Genomic DNA, 22,331 nt, shown 5'->3' on the forward strand with positions numbered 1-22,331 from the left:
CTAGAGCCCGCAAGCCACAACTACTGAAGCCCACATGACTAGAGCCCGTGCTTCACAACAAGAGAAGCCACCACAATGAGAAGCCCGCGCACCACAACAAAGAGTAGCCCCCACTTGCTGCAACCAGAGAAAAGCCCACGTGCAGCAACAAAGACCCAACACAGCCAAAAATAAAATAATTTTTTTTTAAAAATTAAAAATAAATAAATTACAGCCATCCTAGTGGGTGTGCCATAGGTGCTAAGCTTTTAAGACCAGTGTTTACATAGATGTGGGCCCTCAGCTCTGGTCTCCTGCTCTTGTTACAGCTTGGTAAGGAGCCCCAGTCATCCATCTGCTTGCCCAAGAACAGATGCATGGGCATATGCACCGGAGGGAAGTTTCATCTGGAGGAGAGGGGGAAGGACATCCCCATCTGCTATACCACACCCTGACCCAGGAGGAACTAAGCCCGGCACCCCAATTCTGGGATGTGAGTAGTGGATTCCAGAAGACCCTGGCTTGGGGATCTCTACCTGGGTTGCGAGAGGCTGCTGGGAGGCACTTACCACACGGTGCCAGCCTGGAGGGCTTGGGACAGATAATTGGCCTTGTCCAAGTCCTTTGTGAAGACAGCTGCAGCCAGCCCGTACTTGGAATTGTTGGCTCTCCCAACGACTTCCTGTATGGTCTTGAACTTCAGAATCTGCATCACTGGCCCAAAGATCTGGGGTTAGAGAGCACAATGGGTGGGTGGGGCAGACACGGAACCACCTGTTACCCAGCTTTCCACAGCATTGAGCAGATCATTCCAGATGTGGTAGCAAGCCACCAGACACACCCTAACAGTTCCAGAGGGAGAAGACAGCTCTCACACTCACTGGAATACAAAGGGAAGGAAGCTAAGGGGACTGGTTACCTTCTGTGTGCCATGGACCTTACATACCTTATCTTATTTCTAAACAGTCCTGTGAGGTAGGGGCTTGCACTGACAGGTCACATGGAAATTTAGTTTCAAAGAATTTCAGTCAGTCATTCAACAAGGCACACACTAGATGCTGAAGAAAAAGCTATGAACAAAATAGGGTCTCTGATCTCAAGATGTTCTGAGTTTATCTTATACTTTCCCTGCCCTATTTCTGAGCCATTTCTTCAAGGCATCCTGGTTCCTTTTAGTGGGCTTTAGTGGGCTTCAGAAACCAAAACATGGGAGCTAGGCGTGCTTGTTGCGGTTGGGGTGTGGCTGCTCTCAGCCCTATCAGGGGAGAGACCCCGGGGAACAGATCCTGATGTAATCAAGTGATTGGCATGTGACCGTGACAAGTGGTGGGAGCCCAGAGGAGCTACCTGGCCTGAGTGATGGGAGGCAGGGGATCAGGGAAGGCCTCGAGAGGTGACAGTCAAGCTGTGACACCACACGAGCAGAAACTGGCCAAACCAGAGTGAGGATGAGGAGCAGGGAGGAGGGAAATGGAGTTCCAGTCACCGGCACACGCAGCACCCATTCTTACAACATCCCATTCTCCACTAAAGAAACTAGGACTTCTTGAAGAAATCACTGATTCTAGGACTGGGTGGAGAGTGTCAAGACGGAGGTGCGAGAAGACTGCCAGGAGCCCATCATGGTTGGAGCGAGGATTGCGAGACGGGGCATCTTGCACTTCGGGCACTAGCAAAGCAAAGGCAGCCCCTGCCCTTCTAGAAAATGGATATTTTCCATTTCCATCAAGATTAAAAAAAAAAAATAGCATCGAAGTAGTCATGATGGGAAAAGAGGCAGAACTCTGTTGTACTCTCTTACCCTGATTTTGCATTTTAATATTATTTTATTTTGAATTATCCATGAGAGGGGGTGGCAGTATAATGTTTTCCCTGCATAGGGCCGCTAAAGGGCTTCATCCTGCTGGGGGAAGTGGAGTGAGTCTGAATCCACAAGGGCAGAGTACACATGTCAGATACCCCTGGATCTCCAGTGTCTGTAGAGCACCTTGCACATAGTAGGAATTCAAAAATTATTTGTGGTAAGGGATATGGAGATATATATATACGTATAGCTGATTCACTTTGTTATAGAGCAGAAACTAACACACCATTGTAAAGCAATTATACTCCAATAAAGATGTTAAAAAAAAAATTTTGTGAAATGAACGAATGAATGAGATGGAGTTGCTGCCCTACCTTCGTAATCAGTGCCAAGGGGGAGAGAAGATCAAGGGACTCTCGCCATGTGGGGAAGTCAGCCCTTTGATCTAGTCCAGTGTCTGCTTACACGAAGGCCATGAGAAGGGCTGGGAAGAGTCATTCCTTTAACTCACAGCTCGCAGGGAGCAGAACACAAAGGACCTGTAGGCTCTACTGGGGAATTCAGACTTTCTCCCCAACCACTGGCAGCCATAAGAGACTGAAGAGGAGAGGCACAAGATCAGAAGTGAATTGCAAATCATTTGTCTTATGCATAGAGCCAGGATTTGGCCCAAGGCCAGCGGATGGGTCCTGGGTCAAGATGCTGGACTGAACTGTCCGCTTCTCCTCCTAGGAACATTCCCTCGAGCGCTGGACGCATGCTAACCTCCTCCTTTGCGATGGTCATGCCATCCTGCACGTCTCCAAACACGGTGGGCTGGATGAAGTAGCCACGGTCAGCAGCCGCCCCTCCACCACACAGCAGCTTCGCCCCCTCCTCCTTCCCAGATTTGATGTAGCCAAGGACCTTCTTAAACTGAGTCTCATCCACCTGAGGGAGAAGGAGCCCAGAGTTACAGAGATGCTACAGCCATACCTCTCCCAGCTTCAGGCTTAGAACCACACAGGCAAGAAGCCAACTGGGAAATGGCCAGATCATGAATAAGCAAGGCCCAAAACAAGAATAGATTCCACCAAACTCATTAGCCCTCAAAGAAATGAATATCAAGCCTACTGTTTTTGTTTTTCAAGTATGAGATTACTAAAAATTTTAAATAGTAAGAAAATACATTGATACCAAGGGTATGCTGCATACTCTGTAATATTCATACATTATTAGAAGGACTGATACAACATTATAGGTCAATTACACCTCAATTTAAAAAAAAAGAGAAAGGACTATAAGCTGGTACAGCTCTTCGGGCAAATGGCTTATTAATATCAGACAAAAAATTAGATGTTCATATCCTCTGACCCAGCTATTTAACTTCTAGGAATTTATTCTACATGTGACAAAGGGACCTGAACAAGGATAGTCACTGGGGAACATCTTACAGAAGCAAGAAGTGGAAACAATCCCAAGTATGCATCAGTAGAGGAGCTGGTTAATATGGCACACCCATATGTTGGCATCATTAACAACAGACCTGTCCACAGACAGACACAGAATGACAGCCTAAGATGTTCTGTAAAGAGGGGGGAAGCTTGTAGGATGATATATATTATATGACCCTACTTTTGCTAAAACAAACATGCCAAAATGTAACTCTGTGTGTATGTGGTTACCTATGAGGAATGGACATGAAGGGGACAAGGGGATCTTATTTTTTACTTTAAACTCTTTTTTATGAAGTTTTTAATACAAATTTGTATTACCTTAATAATTATATAGCTACAAACCACAAAGAAAAATGAGAGAAAAAAAGACGCTGGGATTCACAGCAGCACTATTCACAATAGCTAAAAAGTAGAAACAACCCAAGGGTCTATCAGTAGATGAATGGATAAAGAAAATGTGGCCTATCCATTCAGTAGCATATTATTCAGCCAGGAAAAGTAATGAGCCATCAAGTCACGAAAAGACATAGAGGAAACTTAAAATTACATTGCTAAGTAAAAGAAGGCAATCTGGGGGAAAAAGAAAGGAAAAGAGGAAGAAGCCTAATCTGAAAAGGCTACAGACTATATGATTCCAACTATATGACATTCTGGAAAAGACAAAACTATAGAGACAGTAAAAAGATCAGTGGTTCAAGGGTTAGGGGGAGGGAGGAATGAACTGGTGGAGCACAGGAGATTTTTAGGGCACTGAAACTATTCTGTGTGATACCGTAATCATGGGTACATGTCTTGATTCATTTGTCAAAACCCACAGAATGTACAACACCAGGAGTGAACTCTAATGTAAACTACGGACTTCATTTAATAATCATATATCAATACTAGCTCATCAAATTATAACAAACGTATCACACCAATGCAAGATATTAATAATAGGAGAAACTAGAGGATGGGGAGGTTAGGGGATATATGGGAACTCTGTACTTTCTGCTCATTTTTCTAAAGGAATAGAATCTATTAATTAAAAAAAAAAAAAGGCTGCCTTGGCCAGCACTGGAGCCTGGGGAGTAGACACAAGGAACGCAGACATCCCCAGGACAATGAAGCCTGCAGAGACGCCCCTGTTGGCCCCAGAAGTGGGCTCAGGGCCGCGTGCAAGGGATTTGTGGGAGGAAGCATCCCTGACCCAGTGGATTCCTCATCCCTGGAAGGAGGAGGCTGGAGGAGGCCAGCACAGGGCCCTGTGGAGAGTGAGCCCAAGACAGGCTGGGTCTAAGGCCAATGCTGGAAAAAGGATCAGGATGTGATGGGGTGAGGCACTGTGTTTCCTTTTGTTATAATTATTATTGACTGTATTTTTATTAGTTAAAATGAATACATGCTCACTGTAAAAAAAAAAAATTTTTTTTAAATTTTAAATCAAACAGCTCAGAAGAGTATAAAGTGAAATGAAGTCCCTCTGCTACAACAGCCCTCCGCCCTCCTCCCAGACGTAACTGCGATTAACAACAGGTATGTGTGTGTCTTTCTGGTAGATGCATTTATATGGATGGCCAAGGTCCAGGAAACATGCATTCCCTTTCTCACAGCCATTCCTCATATTTATTATGTGTATGTAATTTACAAAGGGCTTTCCATTATTAATTTCCACTTCACGGCCACTCTGTGAGTTACGAAGGACAGGCTTTATGGATGAGAGAATGGTGGCTCGGAGAGAGCATGTGGCTTCCCAAGGGCACACAGCTGGTACCTGGCAGAGCTGAGACTTGAAGCCAGGCCTGCCGGATTCAGAGTCCAAGGCCCTTTCCGCTTCTCCATGGTGGCTCCGGACACCGAGACCTGCGTGCAACCACTGGGCTTACCTGCGGCCCCTGCTCAGTCCGGCTGTCAAAGGGGTTCCCGACCACACGAGACCTGGCCCGGGCAACACTCCGCTCCACAAACTCGGTGTAAACGTCCTCCTGCACAAAGGTCCGGGAGCCTGCACAGCAGCACTGGCCCTGGTTGAAGAACAGGGCGAAGTGGGCCTGCTCCACAGCCCAGTCCACTGCGGAGGCAGAAGGCAACCATAAGAAGAGGATAAGGAGGAGCCTGGCCCCAGTGGCTGCTACCCTTAACCCGTTAACACTACCAACAGCGTTCATGCCTGCTGGGTGCCAGACTCTGTGTGGGAACAAGGCAGGGCCGATCGCTCCCTTCTCTGAGTGTGGAGACCAAGTGGCAGATAGACACGAAGGACGGTGGTCATCACCCACTATGGTAATAGAGCCAAGGGCGGCTGGAGGACCAAACCAGCTGGCCTATGGCCATCAGGGAAGACTCCCTCAAGGAGGACGAATCTGGGAGCACCTCAGCAGGACCAGGAAAAAGGATGTGATGGAGGAAAAGTAGTCTAATCTGAAAGCAGGCTGCATTCTTGTGCAAGTGAGTAGCTCAGCCTGGCTGGATTACAGGGAGCAGAGAGGAGAAAGGCTGGGGGAGAGGCCACATCGTGTAGGCCACAGGGCCATGCTGAGGAATCTTACTTTCATCCTGAGGCCCTGGGGGCAGAAACCAATCCGAGGGATGCTGAGGATTGCGGAACTGAGTGGAACCACAGAATACAGAGCCAGCGGCAGGTTGCTATCAGACCTCCCCCCTGAAAACTTACTGTCAGCATCTGACATGATGATATTGGGACTCTTTCCTCCTAGCTCCAGGGTCACTCTCTTGAGGTTACTGTTCCCCGCAGCAGTCTGGATTAGGTGGCCAACCTACAGGGAAGCGGGAACAGAGACAAACTCAGCAGAGGAAAACAAAACCAAATGTTCTCAGACACACAGAACAGAAGCCCCCACAACCTGAGGGAGTAGCTGGACTACAAGAGACCTGGAGAATTTCACCAAATCTGGCCATTCACTTACCATCACTGCCCCATCCTCTGAGCTCGTAGGATGACAATGTCAGTAACGACACGAGCAGGGTCATTGCTGTGTGGCTTCTACACACTCAGCACCACCTACATACCAGACACTGTGCTAAGTGTTTTGTGTGCATTAAGTTCAACCCTCACAACAACCTCAGAGGTAGGGCCGACTCTTTCCCTTGATATAGAAATGTGGGAGCTATAGCTCAGAGTGGTCAAGTCACTTGCCCAAAGTCACACAGTAAATGTGGAGTCAGAATTCACATTTGGGCAAACTGCATCCAGCACCAGTTCAGACCTGCTATCCTGCCTCATTCTCACAGTGTTTTAAATGGTATCTCCTAGCACAGGGCAAGGATGGGGTGCTTCTCACCTCCATATTCCAAGAGCCTGGCACAAAGAACCCCTGTGCTTATCTGTTGAATGAGCACACATACCGCGGTCAAGAAACCATCCCATGTGACTTCCCTGGTGGTACAGTGGTTAAGAATCCGTCTGTCAATGCAGGGGGACACGGGTACGAGCCCTGGTCCAGAAAGATCCCACATGCCGCGGAGCAACTAAGCCCATGTGCCACAACTACTGAAGCCCGCGCGCCTAGAGCCCGCGAGCCACAACTACTGAAGCCTGCGCCTAGAGCCCGTGCTCCGCAACAGGAGAAGCCACTGCAATAAGAAGCCCGAGTGGGATAGGGAGGGTGGGAGGGAGGGAGACGCAAGGGGGAAGAGATATGGGAACATATGTATATGTATAACTGATTCACTTTGTTATAAAGCAGAAACTAACACACCATTGTAAAGCAATTGTACCCCAATAAAGATGTTAAAAAAAAAAAAAGAAGCCCGCGCACTGCAACGAAGAGTAGCCCCCGCTCGCTGCAACTAGAGAAAGCCCGTGCACAGCAATGAAGACCCAACACAGCCAAAAATAAATTAATTTAAAAAGAAAGAAAGAAACCATCCCATCTGCAAGATTCTCAACATCCCCTTGAGGCATTAATTTAGGTGGTGACTAAGCCAAGAAAGAGCCTGGACTGTGTCATCTAGGCCACAGTTCTGCCCTCCCGCAACCGCCATCTCTGCATACAGACTGAATGTCTAAAGGTAACTTTACCTCGGGGATCATTTTAAAGATCACCTTTATTATACTATTCAGCATGCCTTCTCTAAAGTCATGCAATGAAGGCTTCCAAGAATTCAAGATAGGAAAAATGAATTTTGTCCCTGCTTTCAAGGTGATTATGTTTAAGGAATCCCCAGGCAGCTTATATGTCTTTGTCTCTCCGGGGCCTGGCACAGAGCGGCACTCACTCATCCATTCACTCACTGAGCACTTACTCTGGGCTAGACTTTTGCTGAATACATCATAAGCTTTATCTCACTCAGGCCAACCCCGGGAGGTGGGCACAGTTATTATCCCTATTTTATAGGTGGGGAAAAGGAGGCTTCAGGAGGCTAACTTGCCTAAGGTCGCATAGCTAAGTAAGTGCTGCTGAAACAGTTAGTTTGACTCCAAAGCGCATTATCTTTCCCACTACACCACACCCACTGTCTGTACTGCATAGATACTGCCATCCTCATTTTTTTTTTTTTTTTTTTTTGCGGTACACGGGCCTCTCACTGCTGTGGCCTCTCCCGTTGCGGAGCACAGGCTCTGGACGCACAGGCTCAGCGGTCATGGCTCACGGGCCCAGCCGCTCCGCGGCATGTGGGATCTTCCCGGACCGGGACACGCACCCGTGTCCCCTACATCGGCAGGCAGACTCTCAACCACTGCGCCACCAGGGAAGCCCACTGCCATCCTCATTTTAAACACAATGAATGGAGCCCCCAAAGACACTCAGTGAATTGCCTCATGTCATAATGACAAGGCTGGGATTTGAACTCATGTCTCCCTAAAGCCCACTCTCTTTAATTGCCAGGGCAGTGCCAGTCAAAGAGTCTGACACAGCCGAGGTGCTTTGACCTTGGGCAGGCAGTCAGCTCTGGGCTTTATAAAGTCTACACATAGACAGTCCTGGCCTCTTTATCCCACATGGGATGCCAGGCCACCCCCCTACAGCAACTGGAGTGTCAACCAATCCACAAAGGGTTCCACCCTGATGGTCCCTGCTGGCACACATGGGGCCCCTCACTTGAGCTACTCAAAGGCAGTCCTGGGGTAGACCCCCATGCAGTACCCAGAGGCTAATCTTATTTTACTTTATTTTAGCTGCGCTGCACGGCTTGCGGGATCTTAGTTCCCCAACCAGGGGCTGAACCTGGGCCACAGCGGTGAAAGCACCGAGTCCTAACCACTGGACCGCCAGGATAGTCTTGAACGCATCATCCTTTGAGGACTGGCAGCGTTTGAGCCAAACATACCACAAGCCTGAGGTCCTAGGATGCCTTACCTCAGTGGAGCCTGTGAAGGCCACTTTGTCCACATCCTCATGAGAGGCAACGGCGGCCCCAGCCGTGGGGCCAAATCCAGGTACGATATTGACCACGCCAGGAGGAAAGCCGGCCTGTAGGCAAACACCAGGGACACTGGGAGTCATTCTCCCGCTCCAAAGGGTCTGGACAGAGGAATACACATCCCCTCCCAGAAGCTGCGGCAGTCTGCCCAGCACACAGGTGAGCAGTCTTACCGGGTACTGCTCAGGAATTCCAAATGGTGCAGCAAGGAGCCTGTTTTGTGGGATTCCCTGTGCCCTTTGCCCCTGCCCCCATGGCACTCACTTAGAATGGTTTTCATCCTTCAGAGGGGTCTTGCAATGAAACCCAATGTAGAAGAGAGGTGGTGCGGGTCACTTCAGCTGAAGTGTGATGAGCAGGGATGAGGGGGGTTCACTCCCTTCTCTACAAATACCCGTCCCCACTACGGGGGCCCCTCATCAGCACTCCTATAGAGCAAGCCTCTACAAAGGCATATAGAGGTCAAGATGGACGCAAGCCACGCACCTCCTTAATCAAGTTGGCCACATAGAGGGCAGTGAGTGGAGTCTGCTCAGCCACCTTCATCACAACCACGTTTCCAGTCGCCAAGGCTGGGCCCAGTTTCCATGCTTGCATCAAGAGCGGGAAGTTCCACTGCAATCAACAACAGCCACTCCCGAAATCTCAGCCGAGAGCTGCACTGGCAGCAGAAAGTGGCAACCAGGGAGCAGAAGCAACACCAGGTTCTCTGAACCTCTCGTGTTCCCCTCACCACTCAATTGTAGATTTAAGACAGATAAACAAGGCAGGTGGTGGATGATAACATTAGTGACTCGCATTCATGCTTTTCCATACTAGGCACCATGCTACATCACCGCCTTCAATCCTCCCTACTGCCCTAAGACAGCTACTATCACTTCTACTTTTCAGATAAGGAAACCAAGTCCTAGGGGGATAAGTGACTTGTCCAAGGTCACAGAGTTCACCCGTGGCAGGGCTGGTTGGCTTTGTTAAAGACCATGTTCTCAACCACTGCCCAGGCCGCCTTCCAACATCACCCCACAGACCCTCCCACCTTGGCAATGAACCTGCCCAAGATTGCTGCCTCTCACAGCACTCCTGATAAACCTTCATTTGTTTATTATGAGTCTAACACTCACCGGGATGATCTGCCCACACACTCCCACAGGTTCATGGCGGGTGTAGCTGAAGTAGTCCCCATCGATGGGAATGGTTTTTCCGTGGTACTTATCAGCCCAGCCTGCATAGTAACTTAAAAAAAAAAAAAAAAAATCCAAACTCCGTCAATGACTGTCAGGGACCCCTGTAAACTCTGGCAGAAAGAGAAAACTCAAACTGGTCCAACTGGGTCTTTCTGATAATTGCCCTGGCTCTGGGCTTATTTCCAGAAAGACTTAACTGCTAGGGTCACAATAATTCATTCTCGGTAACTAACCTCTAAGCCTCAGAATCACCTGGGGTGCTCATAAAAAACACCAAATTCCAGGTACCCACTTCTGACCTACTCAACTGACTCTGGGGCTGATGCCCAGGAATCAGTATTTTTAATAAACATTCAGATTTATTAAACTGTGACTGTCGCACCAGCCCAGCACCACAGATTAGCATCTGAGAACCATGGATCGACTCTAGTGGGAAAGTGCAAACCCATCTAACAGCTGGCACTTGCTGTGTGCAGAGCATTGTACTAAGACTGAGTGAACAGTGACCAGAAACAAATCAATGACTGGGTCCCAACCCTGTAAAGCTTACCATCCAGACACACAGGGACACAAATGGCAAAAACACAGCAAATTAGAGCTGGGGGGAAAAGAAGAGTCATGTGTTTATAGTATGTGATGATTTTCAGGGAAGTAGGAAGAATGAAAGATGGGGGAGAGATGCAACATGCAATGTAAAAGAGAGATTTCTGAAATGAATGTGTCTGCTGAGGTTAGCCTGAGACCAGACTTGACCTGGGTGTGAACATAGGTTTGTGACGCCAGGGAGAAAAATAGCCACGGAGTTGCCAATCTGTACAAATTAAGGCATCGCTGCTCCCTTCTTCCCAGGTCTGTATTACGTGTGTTTGCACGCCTCAGAACAGGTATTTAATGGGCACAGAGGCACTCTGCTAAAACACAGGAAGGCCTGGGGCTCTGCCTGCTGTTCACCAGGCTGCTCCCTCTGGGGCGTCCTTGCAGAGCATTCTCTATCTTGGCACTGCTGCCATTTGGGGCTGGAAAATTCTTTGCTGTGGGAGGCTGTCCTGTGCACTGCAGGATTTTTAAAGCATCCCTGGCATCTATGCACCAGATGCCAGTAGCACCCCTCCCTCCCAGTTGTGACAACCAAAAACGTCTCCAGACATTAGCCACTGTCCCCTGGGAGACGCAACTGCCCTGGTTGAGAAACCCTGTTATGGGGGATAACTACAGTTTTGTTGTCCAACCCATACTTTTCTGGCACCGCTTCTTCCCCTCCACCTCTGTCCACATGGTCACAGAGGAACAGCCATTATTTGAACAATGATCTGTCCACCTGAACCACATCTGGTCAGACTCAAGGCCAGCCAGTCAGGGCCCCCCTTCCAGGAATTTGGCACGAGGACTAAGGGACTGCAGCTTAGTCTGGCCGGAAGCACTCATACAGCAGCCAGCCCAGGTGTGAGCAACCGGGTTCCAACATGCAGACTGGCCCCAGGAGAGGCCAGTGTAGTCGAGAGAAGAAGGAAGCAAGTAGGCAGCAGTTAGACTGAATGGCCTTCTCGATTTCAGACCCCTCACTCTCCACAGTTGCCCAAGTTAGGCTGAGTGAGTTCCTGTTACCTATGACCCAAGGGCTCTGACAAAGCTCTTATTCCTCATCTTGTATTTCTTGGTTATTAAAATGTTTATGATTAAACTAAACCCAAAGCTAGCAAGAGGAAGCAAATAATGAAGATCAGAGCAGAGATGGGTGAAATGAAAAACAACAGAGAATCAACAAATCCACAAGCTGGTTCTTTGAAAACATTCACTAAATTGACAAACCTTTAGCCAGACTAAGAAAAAAAGGGAGAAGCACAAATAACTAAAATCAGAAATGGAAGTGGGGACATTATAAAAACGGGATAAAAATCATTATAAGACAATGTTATGTGCAACTGTAGTCAACAAATTAGATAACCTAGAAGAAATGGACAAATTCCAACTAACATATAAATTACCAAAACTGAAAGAGAAAACGTGTATGACTCAATTACAGTTTTGGTATTGAGGGATGATTCCCATGAGATGGAGTCTAACTAGAATACATTTCTCCAACTCCTGTGGATCCTTTTACATTATTCTGTTTCCACCCCTCCAGCAACACTCCCTCCCCTCTGGCACGGCCAGAACAAAGAACAGGAAGCCTGAGCCCATACCGGAGACATTTGAGAACCATGTCCAAATCCACCAGGTAGGAAATGACGTAGGGCTTGCCGTTGTCCAGGGTCTCCAAGGCCTGAGCAAAGACAACAAGATCAACACGGACACGGGGGCACAGGAATGAATCAGTAAATCGGGTGACAAACAGCATTGAGGCTCAGCATGGTCTGAGAAGGGCTGGTGGCCCCTTTGTGCTGAACTTTGAGGCATTTCTGGGCCTCTTCAATGGCAGGGAGCAAGAGGAGGGGGATGGGAGGAAGGATGCACCAACTTCTCATTCAATCATTTCACTATATTTTTTTCAAGCTTCTACTCTATGGCGGATCCAGGTGCTAGGAATACAGAGGCGATCATGGAGCTTATAGAACAAAATGCCTTTGTAAAGCAATTATATTCCAATAAGGATGTTAAAAAAAAAAAAAGAAAAAAGAGCAAAAAGCCAGCAAATAATGACATGAATTAGTCACAAGTGTTAAAAGAGTGTTACAAAGTGCCCAACCCAGCTGGAGAAACTCCAGCCTGAGAAGCACCCTTTAGGCTAAAACCTGAAGGATATGTAAGAGGAACAAAGCAAAGGGGAAGGTATGAATGGTGACAGAGGGAAGAGTACCCTGGGCAGAGGAAACAGCATGTGCAAAGGCCCAAAGCTTGGCAGCGAAGAAGCTGAGGGAAAGCTGGTGAGTTGAGCTCTGTGTGTGAGGGCCACAGTTGGGAGATAGAGCCAGATCAGGAAGGCCTAGTAGATTATGTTGAGGGAACAGGGCTTTATCCTAAGGACACAGAATGTGATGGAAGGCTTAAGAGCAGAGTGCCATGGTATAATTTGCCTTCTAGAAGCTTCACTCTGGCTGCTATGTGCAGTATGAACTGGGGGAGGAGAGGGTATTGCCTCCTGGTTTCTTCTGCCTCTTGCAGACAGGGAGGAGGCCCACCACACAGAGAGGGTCTGGGAGAGGTGTCCATCCCTCTGGGGGGTCTCTCTCCAGGAAGGTTTCCCCATCATAGCCCCCTCCCCACCCGAGTCTCCTCCTTTCTTAGCCAAACCCACTGCATCAAAGGAAACACTAAGAGGCTTCCCAGGTTGGTACAGGAGGGTACCCCAAAGGTGTCCAGCCTACGCCATTCTGGCCAGTTACTTGTCAGCAAGGCAACACTTTCCTGGCTATCCGTGGGACATCCATTCGCCATGTGGGATGAGAGGGGAGAGGGCAGAGAACTTACTGCCAGGTAGGTCCGGTCCCGCTCAATCAGATCAGCCAGGCGGTTCAGCAGCCAGCCCCTTTTGGACGCATCCATGCGGCGCCACGGCGAGCCCAGCTGGAATGCAGCCCGGGCAGCCTTCACTGCCCTGTCCACGTCTTCCTGGAAAACACCCACCGAGGTACTTCAGGCCTTCTCAGCAATAACCACCTCCAAACGCCTCCTGCCCCGCTGCCGAACGTGCCCACAGGAGCTTCAGTCAATGCCTGTGTGGGAACTGCCCCAAACAGTTCCTCCCAGCCTCAAAAGGGCTCTGTTTGACCAGCTTCAGAATTAAATGACTGGGCTTCTCTCCTTCCCAGCAGTCATGGTGGGAATGAGGATCCTGATGGTTTCCATTTCAAAATCCCCCAAAGAGTTAACGTAGGGAGAGGCATTCAGGGATCAGCACTAAGAAATTGGCCATTTTCCCCCTCTTCCTTTCAAAACAAGCCCAGTGAAATTAACCATTCCTTCGGAGACGACTGGCAGTCTCCAACTAATGCAGGTTTAACCAGCTTCCCTCTCCTGGGAAAGCAATAAAATCAACACAGCTAGCATTTTCCATATAGGGAGATGTGTATCAGGAGGTACGGAGCATGGTTTTCATTAATATTAAATACATTTACCATTAGACTACCCTATGAGCCAGGAAAGTATTCACACTTTCTTTTAGCAAAGGGAGAAAGGCCTTAAATGTACATATAGAAGACTGTTTTAAAGCAGAGGACAGGAGGCATTCTTGAATTATTTTTAATGCTTTTTCTATTTTAATAAATGAAATGTTTTTTACTGAAAGTTTAATTTTTTTTTTTTGTGGTACGCGGGCCTCTCACTGTTGTGGCCTCTCCCGTTGCGGAGCACAGGCTCCGGACGCGCAGGCTCAGCAGCCATGGCTCACGGGCCCAGCCGCTCCGCGGCATGTGGGATCTTCCCGGACCGGGGCACGAACCCGTGTCCCCTGCATCGGCAGGCGGACTCTCAACCACGGCGCCACCAGGGGAGCCCCTGAAAGTCTAATTTTTAACTTTAAAATTAGTATTTTTTCATTACTATGGGTATATATAATCAAATCCAAATATACTATAGACACCATAGCTAGATCTCAGGAGATCTGAATTCTGCTGAAGAAGATTTCCATCTAGCTCTGTACTTCCCTTCTCTGACCTTCAACTTCCAGGTCTGAAATGGACAGACTGGATTAGGTGTTCTCAAATTAAATTCCAAGTCTACAATTCTGCAACTGTATGAATTTTTTTATATTTTATTTTTAATATATCTTTATTGGTGTATAACCTGCTTCACAATACTGTGCTAGCCTCTGTGGCACAACAAAGTGAACCAGCCACATGCACACATATATCCCCTCCCTCTCGAGTCTCCCTCCCACCCTCCCTATCCCACCCCTCTAGGTTGTCCCAAAGCACGGAGCTGATCTCCCTGTGCTATGCTGCTGCTTTCCACTAGCTAGCTATCTATTTTACATTTGGTAGTGTATATATGTCGATGCTACTCTTACTTCGCCCCAGCTTCCCCCTCCCCGCCGTGTCCTCAAGTCCATTCTCTACGTCTGTCTACGTCTTTATTCCTGCCCTGCCACTAGGTTCATCAGTACCTTTTTTTTTTTTTTAGATTCCATATATATGCGTTAGCATACAGTATTTTTCTCTCACTTCACTCTGTATGACAGACTCTAAGTCCATCCACCTCACTACAAATAACTCAGTTTCGTTTCTTTTTATGGTGGAGTAATATTCCATTGTATTTATGTGCCACATCTTCTTTGCACAACTGTACAAATTCTTGAACCCGGGTACAATCTAGCACTTTTACCTGCAAGGAAGAGTTTCTGTGGTTTCACTTAACTCAAAAAGTTTAATTGGCATTTTTAGTTATGAAAGTAATACACACACAGTTTCAACCATAAAAAAACATGTTAGAGAATGAAACCATCCTTGTGCACCCCCAACCCACTCAGCCCTGCCCTGAAGTTTAAGTTACCATATCTCACCTTGTCCCCTTCAGCTACATGACAGATGACATCCCCAGTGGATGGATTGATGGTGGGGAAAGTTTTCTTGCTGACAGAATCATGCCACTCATTGTTTATGAAGATCTACAATGAGAAGGAAGAAAGTCCTCAGGACCAGCTCTCAACCTGATACTGACCACCAGCCATGTTTTAAAAAAAAAAATCAGAAAGAACAAATAGGAATTAGCTTCAGAGGGATGTGGCCTAGAAGTTAAAAGCACAGGCCTTGGAGACAATCCAAGCTGGAGCACCCACTCTGCCAAGTACTGTGGGTAAGTCATTTGACCTTTCAATGCCCTGGTTTCTTTGACCTGAGAAATGAAGACTATGTTCCTTTCTTATCAGTAATCTGTATATACTGCTGTGTAACATCACCTCAACAGTTGGTAGCTTAAAATGCTTTATTATTATCTCTCACAGTTGTGTCCATTGATTAGGCTCAGCTGGGCAGGGCTTGGTCATGTGGTTGCAGAGCGAGGGCACCTGGGGCTGCAGGTGCAAGATACTTTCTTCACTCATATGTCTGGCACCACATGGTTGCTTGGGCTTCCTGACTGTATGGCAGACTCAGGCTAGTCAGACCTCTCACATGACAGCTGGCTTCCCTAGAGAGTGTTCCAAGACACCAGGCAAAAGCTGAAAGGCTTCTTAAGACCTAGCTTCAGAAGTCACATGGCCTTATTTCTGCCACCAATTCCATTGGTCAGCATGAGTCACAGGCCCAGTCCAGATTCACAGGGAGGGAGGAGAGCCTCCACCTCTGCCTGGGAAGAGCAACGAAGAATTAGCAACCGCTGTTCCTCTACCACACTACTGTAGTAGGGTTGTTATGAGAACCAAGTTAGATTATTCTTTCATCCATTCAGTAAATATTTAGTGAACACCTGCAATGGGCCAGGCACGGTTCTAGGGCTGAGGACACAGTGGGAACCAAACTCAGGAACTTTTCTCTCATGGAGCTGGCGTTCTGGTAGGCACAGAAAATAAAGAAGCAATCAAATATACAAGGCAGTCTCAGACTGCAGTCATAAGTGCAAAGGAGAAAAACAAGATCCATAGAGAGTACTGAAGTGGAGGAAGATAGAGAGCTCTAGCTGGGATGGTCAGGGAGGGTTTCTCTGAAGAGCAGACATTTGACTTGAGCCCTGACTGATGAAAAGGAGCCAGCCATGGGAAGAATGGGAGGATGAACAATCCAGGCAGCAGGAACAGCAAGTGCAAAGGCCCTGGGGCAGGAATAAGTCTGGTGTGTTTGAGAAAAAACAAAGGCAGCCAGAGTTACTGATGAACCAGGAAGGAAGTGCTAGGAGATGGGGTCAGAGAGGAGGACAGGTCCTGTGAAACCCTCAGGGGAGCAGAGCAGAAATCTCCCAGCAAGCTGTCCCCTGAGGCTGGGGAAACTGGTCTTTCCAGAGGGGGCTGAGGTCACTTCAGTCACTTTAACCAAGGCTGGGCAAAGGTCACACGTGGGGTGAAGGCAAGGACACCTGTCCAAGGCCACTCTGCCTTCCTTCCCCAAGGGCTCTCCTGGGCCCCAGCATCCCAACATGGCCTGGCCCCGGCTTAGGACCTGGGAAGTTGTCTGCAGTCACTCAGCCAGGTTCTTTGGAAATGTGTGTGGGTTCACATTAGGTGGCTGATCATCAATCTGAAGGGAAAAGACACCCCTGTTTCCTCCTGCAAGAGAGCTGGGAAGCAGGCAACAGGTAGTTTCCAGTGGAGGGAACAGGTGTAGCAGAAAGAGTTCAGGCTGGAAGCCAGCTGGACCCGAGTTCAAGCTGGACTGGGCCACACCCTCCCCACATGCTCCCCTCTCTGAGAATCAGCCTTGCCTCCTGGTGAACTTGGAGGAGAGTGAAGCCCACGGGGAGGAGCAGAGGTAACACCTGTGGAGGAAGGAGGACAGCCTGGCACACAGCCTGTGACCACTCCAAACATCTGTTCCCGTTGCCACCCTGAGTGCAGGCTCAGGTTTCACAGCCTCACACCCACTGATTCACTGAAGCACTTTAAGGAGGAGGTCAGCTACAGAGAAAGGCAGGCCGCAGTGGGTGGGGGTGAGCCTGGCTGGCCTTGTACTGTTCCCTTCTGCTGACCAAGATGTCAGCACCTGGAATCATGTGAATGTTCTACCCATCACCTGCATGTCATGGAAATGGCTATTGACAGTTCCTGGCTACTCATTATGTGGCAGCCCCTGTACCAGAAGCTTTCCATTACTGGATCATTCCCATTTAAACCTCATAGCAAACCTAGGTAAGCTGCATCCTCCCTACAGTCGGGGGACACTGAGGCACAGAGAAGTCAAGCCACCTGCTCAAGGTCACACAGCAGTGAGAGCAGAGCCGGGATTTGAACCCAAGTCTTCGGAACTCCAAAGCCTGTGCTCTTCACCCAGTTCTTCCCCCCAACTCCAGACTCCAGTCAGAGCCCATGTTTGCCTTCGAGGAGGTCAGAACTCGTTTCCTAATCTCCATCTTTATGGTTTACTTAACTGCCCTGCTGCCAGTTTGATTTTGAGTTTTTATTATGGGTGCTATAAAAAGCACCAGCCTCTAAGCCAGACAGACATGTGTTCGAATCTTGGCTCTACCCCTCACAAGCTGTGACCTTGGGGCCAATCCCTTCATTTCCAGATGCTCGTCAGTCTCTGGGGATGACACAGCCGGGGGCTTAAATGTGAGGACTAAATTCAACGAGGGGTGTAAGCTCCTAAGCCAGGACCCCACACACAGTGTGTCTCACCACCACAGTCAGTACATTACTCCAGACACCTGCACAGCAGCATACTAAATTAGTTTATCCTGAAAAAATTTTCGTTGTTATTTTGCAAAGATCAGGAAGTATGAAGCGGAGAGTGGGCCAGTCTGGTTAAACTCCCCAGGTCCTCACCCCTTCCTCCCTGGGCGGGGCCCACACCGTCCCCTGATCTTGTCTAGGACCCTGGAAAGAGCACTCCCTGGTCCCTGTCTGCCTCTCAATGCCCTGGATTTGTTGAGTCACTCTCCACTGCTGGATTTTCAATAGTCCATCCTCCCTTCTAACTAATAGGATAAGCTGGGGTTTGCAGGAACCTGGAATCTTCCTTCTGTTTAGAGTTCCCACTTCCCTTCTCCTAAAGCCAGACTTCAGTGGTGCCCTCCTTGGGGAGGGGGAGCTAGGGTGAGAACCGTTCTCATACTAAGCCTCTGCCAAAGTTCTGCTTCAAGTGGGGAGAGCTTCATAGTGACTCATCTTGAATAAACACAAGAGTGGACTCTAGGCCAAATGCTTCATAACCTCTCGGCCAAAAACCCAACGCCTAACTTACATAATATGTTAACTCACTCTCCCTGGGAGGGGGTCCTACCGGGCTCACACTTCCCCATTATAGTTTCCAGAAGCAGAGGGACAGACAGCCTCATGGAATCAGAAGCTGACACTTTGAATCTGGACTGCTGGCAAAACTCATAGAGCTTTTCCATCAAAATGCTCTATTTTCTCTACATTTTAATAAATACATCTCACTGCATTTTATAAGTTGGATTCACTCATCCATGCAGTGGTTAGTGTTAACCAAGTGCCATTGCCATGCTGGGCACTGAGTGAAACAGCCAAGTCCTGGCTCGTTGAACCAAAGTCCCGGGAGAAGAGACATGATCAACAAGCAAATGAAGAGAGAAGCAGAAACAAACAGGCAACAGTGAGGACCAGAGGGGGTACCTGAGGTAAGGGCTTGGGGACACAAGGAACCAAAAGGGCCCCGTAGCTGCAGAGTGAGGGTGGGGGAGAACAGAGGGGGCTCTGGGTTCCGCACCTGCAGTGTGCCAGGACCTGCACTCGTGCTGGGGTCCTGGAGGGAACGGGACAGACATGGGGAGTGTCCATTCTCAGTGGGGATCATGGACTTTTTTTTTTAAATAAATTTATTTATTTTATTTTATTTATTTTTGCCTGCGTAGGGTCTTCATTGCTGCGCACGGGCTTTCTCTAGTTGCAGTGAGTGAGGGCTACTCTCCGTTGCGGTGCGTGGGCTTTTCACTGGGGTGGCTTCTCTTGTTGCAGAGCACAGACTCTAGGAGCTCGGGCTTCAGTAGCTGCAGCACGCGGGCTCAGTAGTTGTGGCTCGCGGGCTCTAAAGCGCAGGCTCAGTAGTTGTGGAACGCAGGCTTAGTTGCTCTGCGCATGTGGGATCTTCCCAGACCAGGGATTGAACCTGTGTCCCCAGGACTGGATTCTTAACCACTGTGCCACCAGGGAAGTCCGATAATGGACTTTTATTCTGTAACTTGCTTTTATGAGTAAGTTTATCTTGGACGTTATTCCACAGGCATATCTGCCTCATTATTTTAAGCAACATAGCAATCTTCAAAACTAACGGACCACAATTTATTTAATCGTGTCCTACAAATGCACTTTTAGGAAAAGTTTTCACTGCAAGCAGACCTCAGAGATATTTTGGGTTCACTCCAGACCATCGCAATAAAGTATTGCAATAAAGGGAGTCACAGGAATCTTTTGGTTTCCCAGTGCATATGAAAGCTATGTTTACATTATACCACAGTCTATTAAGGGTGCAATAGCATGATATCTAAAAAAATCAATGTGCATACCTTAATTTAAAAATACTTTATTGCTGGAGCTTCCCTGGTGGCACAGTGGTTAAGAATCCGCCTGCAAATGCAGGAGACATGGGTTCAAGCCCTGGTCCAGGAAGATCCCACATGCCGCGGAGCAACTAAGCCCGTGCGCCCCAACTACTGAGCCTGCGCCTAGAGCCTGCGAGCCACAACTACTGAGCCTACGTGCTACAACTACTGAAGCCCACGCGCCTAGAGCCCGTGCTCCACAACAAAAGAAGCCCCTGCAATGAGAAGCCCGTGCACCGCAACAAAGAGCAGCCCCTGCTCGCTGCAACTAGAGAAAGCCCACGCAGAGCAACGAAGACCCAATGCAGCCAAAAATAGATAAATAAATAAATAAAATTTAAAAACAAAAAACTTTATTGCTAAAAAGTGCCAATCATCCTCCAAGCCTTCAGCAAGTCATAATCTTTTTGCTGGTGGAGGATTTGAAATGTGGTGAGAATTACCAAAATGTGACAGAGAGACAGGAAGTGAGCCAATGCTGTTGGGAAAACGGCGCCAACAGACTTGCCCAATGCAGGGTTGCCACAAAGCTTCAGTTTGTAAAAAACGCAGTATCTACAAAGTGCAATAAAGCACAGCACAATAAAATGAGGTCTGCCTGTATTCCTGACAGTGCTGCTGCTGCAAACATCCTTAGACACGCATCTTTGCAAAGCTGGGGCAGGTTACCGTATTTAGAATTACTGAGTTGGAGGATAACATGATCCGTGGCTTCCTCGGATATCTTCTATTCCAGGCCCCTGCGGATTAGGAACTGCAAACAGAAACTTGTGGGGAGGGGTGAGAAACTGGGGCAGGACAGTAGAGCTGGGAGCAGGACTGCAGGACCCTGGAGAGGAGTCTTAACCAAAGTGAGGACAGAGTGATATTCTAGTGCCACCTCCACCCCATGGCAATGGACAGTCATAATCTGCCCAAGGTCGCCAAAAAAGGTTAAATGCCACTCAGCAGCTCCAATTTACAGATGTAGGACCCATTCTAGAAAGACTTTATTTTCAAGCTTTGATGCATGAAAGAATTAGGGATCTGTTACCTAGGAAATCTACACCCCTGGAATATGTTATTTTCCCTAAGAAGGAGTGAGGAAATGCTGTGGCTTTCTATCCTGGGGTGAATCCTGCTGGCAACTGCTTTTTCAGTGGCAGTTGGGTAATTTATGTCTAAGAGAAAACAGATCATAAGGAGAGAAACATAAACATGGAATGCCACCCACATTCACACTTATCCACACAATCATTTAGGTACCTCGGGGTTAGTTTGGGGTTAAGGCCAAGGGCAGCCACCTCCCCCAGAATGTCTCCCTGAACATTCTTTCCTCATCCCCCAAGGCCTTTGGTCTCACATTCCTGGACTTTCTATTATTTCTACAAAGATCTTAAAACTCCTAAACAAGCAATAAAAGCAACGTAATCAGTGTGGAGATATGTCACTTGACTCATTCAGCACACAGCCATTCCAAACCACTGCTTAGCCCAACACAGGTTTTGGCTCATTCCATAACAATCTCTCAAGGAAAACAAGATAAATCAAACTCCTATTCTGTACATACCACCTGTTAGCAGTGATCATCTGCAGGGGTGGGATATCAGAGGACTGTTTTTCTTTTATTTTTCATTTTTATATTAGCTTATAGGCCACTTATTTTTAAAGAAATAAAACATTTAAACTCCCCTTGAATCACTGCCCACAAGCAGATTCCCTATGCAGCCGTGCCCTCACGCCAAGGAGCATTTTCCTTCCAGGACATTTTTAGCCATTTATATGGACCTATGTTTATCCACATTTGACAGAAAGTCTGTTTTGATAATTTTAATTAGTTTCACATCACTCAGAGTAGGAGACATTTTCCCCTCTTGAAACATTGTTTTTGAGATCCATTATTCATACGGTTCCAGCTAATTCCTTTAACTACTGTGTGCACAGAATTATTCTTTCCTGTAGCTGTAACATATGTTGTTCATCTGTTTCCCCATGGAAGGCAGGCTGGCTTATTTCTTGGTTTTTGCTAATATGCAGCAATGAACATCTATATGTGCCTATGTATATGTCCAGTGAATTTCCACCTCACATACTTCTGTAATGCTTGACTTTTTGTACTGAGGATGTATTACTACTGGAATCAGAAAATTCGATATAAGGAGACCCTTTTTTAATTCTCTTTTTGTCAGTTTTCTCTTTAGTTCCTGAATGTTGTGGTCAAGAGGTTAAGAATAGAGACACAATTTTTCTTCCTGCCCACAAGGCGCAGCTTGCAGGATCTTAGTTCCCTGACCAGGGATTGAACCCTCGCAGTGAAAGCGCAGAGAACTAACCACTGGAATGCCAGGGAGTTCCCAAGACACAAATTTAATTCACCCCGAACTCCCATTCAACTTTACCGCAACCTAGCGCAGCCCTCCAGGAAACAAATTACAACTACAACAGTGCCCGCATAAAATGGAGTTACACCACCATTACATTCGAAGCTCAAAAGCCTCA

General features: G+C 47.8%; 1 protein-coding gene across 1 annotated transcript in view; it reads right to left on the minus strand.

Annotated features, from left to right (window-relative positions):
- Nucleotides 1–22,331, minus strand: part of ALDH2 (aldehyde dehydrogenase 2 family member) — a 29,547-nt gene that overhangs the window by 3,647 nt on the left and 3,569 nt on the right. The window contains exons 2-11 of the mRNA XM_060028160.1: nt 15,205–15,309; nt 13,176–13,316; nt 11,951–12,030; nt 9,705–9,816; nt 9,070–9,198; nt 8,520–8,633; nt 5,873–5,975; nt 5,085–5,269; nt 2,549–2,713; nt 549–706 (exon numbers count right to left, since the gene is read on the minus strand). Coding sequence (XP_059884143.1) covers nt 549–706; nt 2,549–2,713; nt 5,085–5,269; nt 5,873–5,975; nt 8,520–8,633; nt 9,070–9,198; nt 9,705–9,816; nt 11,951–12,030; nt 13,176–13,316; nt 15,205–15,309 — 1,292 coding nt within the window. The remainder of the gene's footprint in view (nt 1–548; nt 707–2,548; nt 2,714–5,084; nt 5,270–5,872; nt 5,976–8,519; nt 8,634–9,069; nt 9,199–9,704; nt 9,817–11,950; nt 12,031–13,175; nt 13,317–15,204; nt 15,310–22,331) is intronic.

This window comes from Delphinus delphis, chromosome 13 (genome assembly GCF_949987515.2).
Source record: "Delphinus delphis chromosome 13, mDelDel1.2, whole genome shotgun sequence".
In the NCBI taxonomy this organism is placed as follows: domain Eukaryota; kingdom Metazoa; phylum Chordata; class Mammalia; order Artiodactyla; family Delphinidae; genus Delphinus; species Delphinus delphis.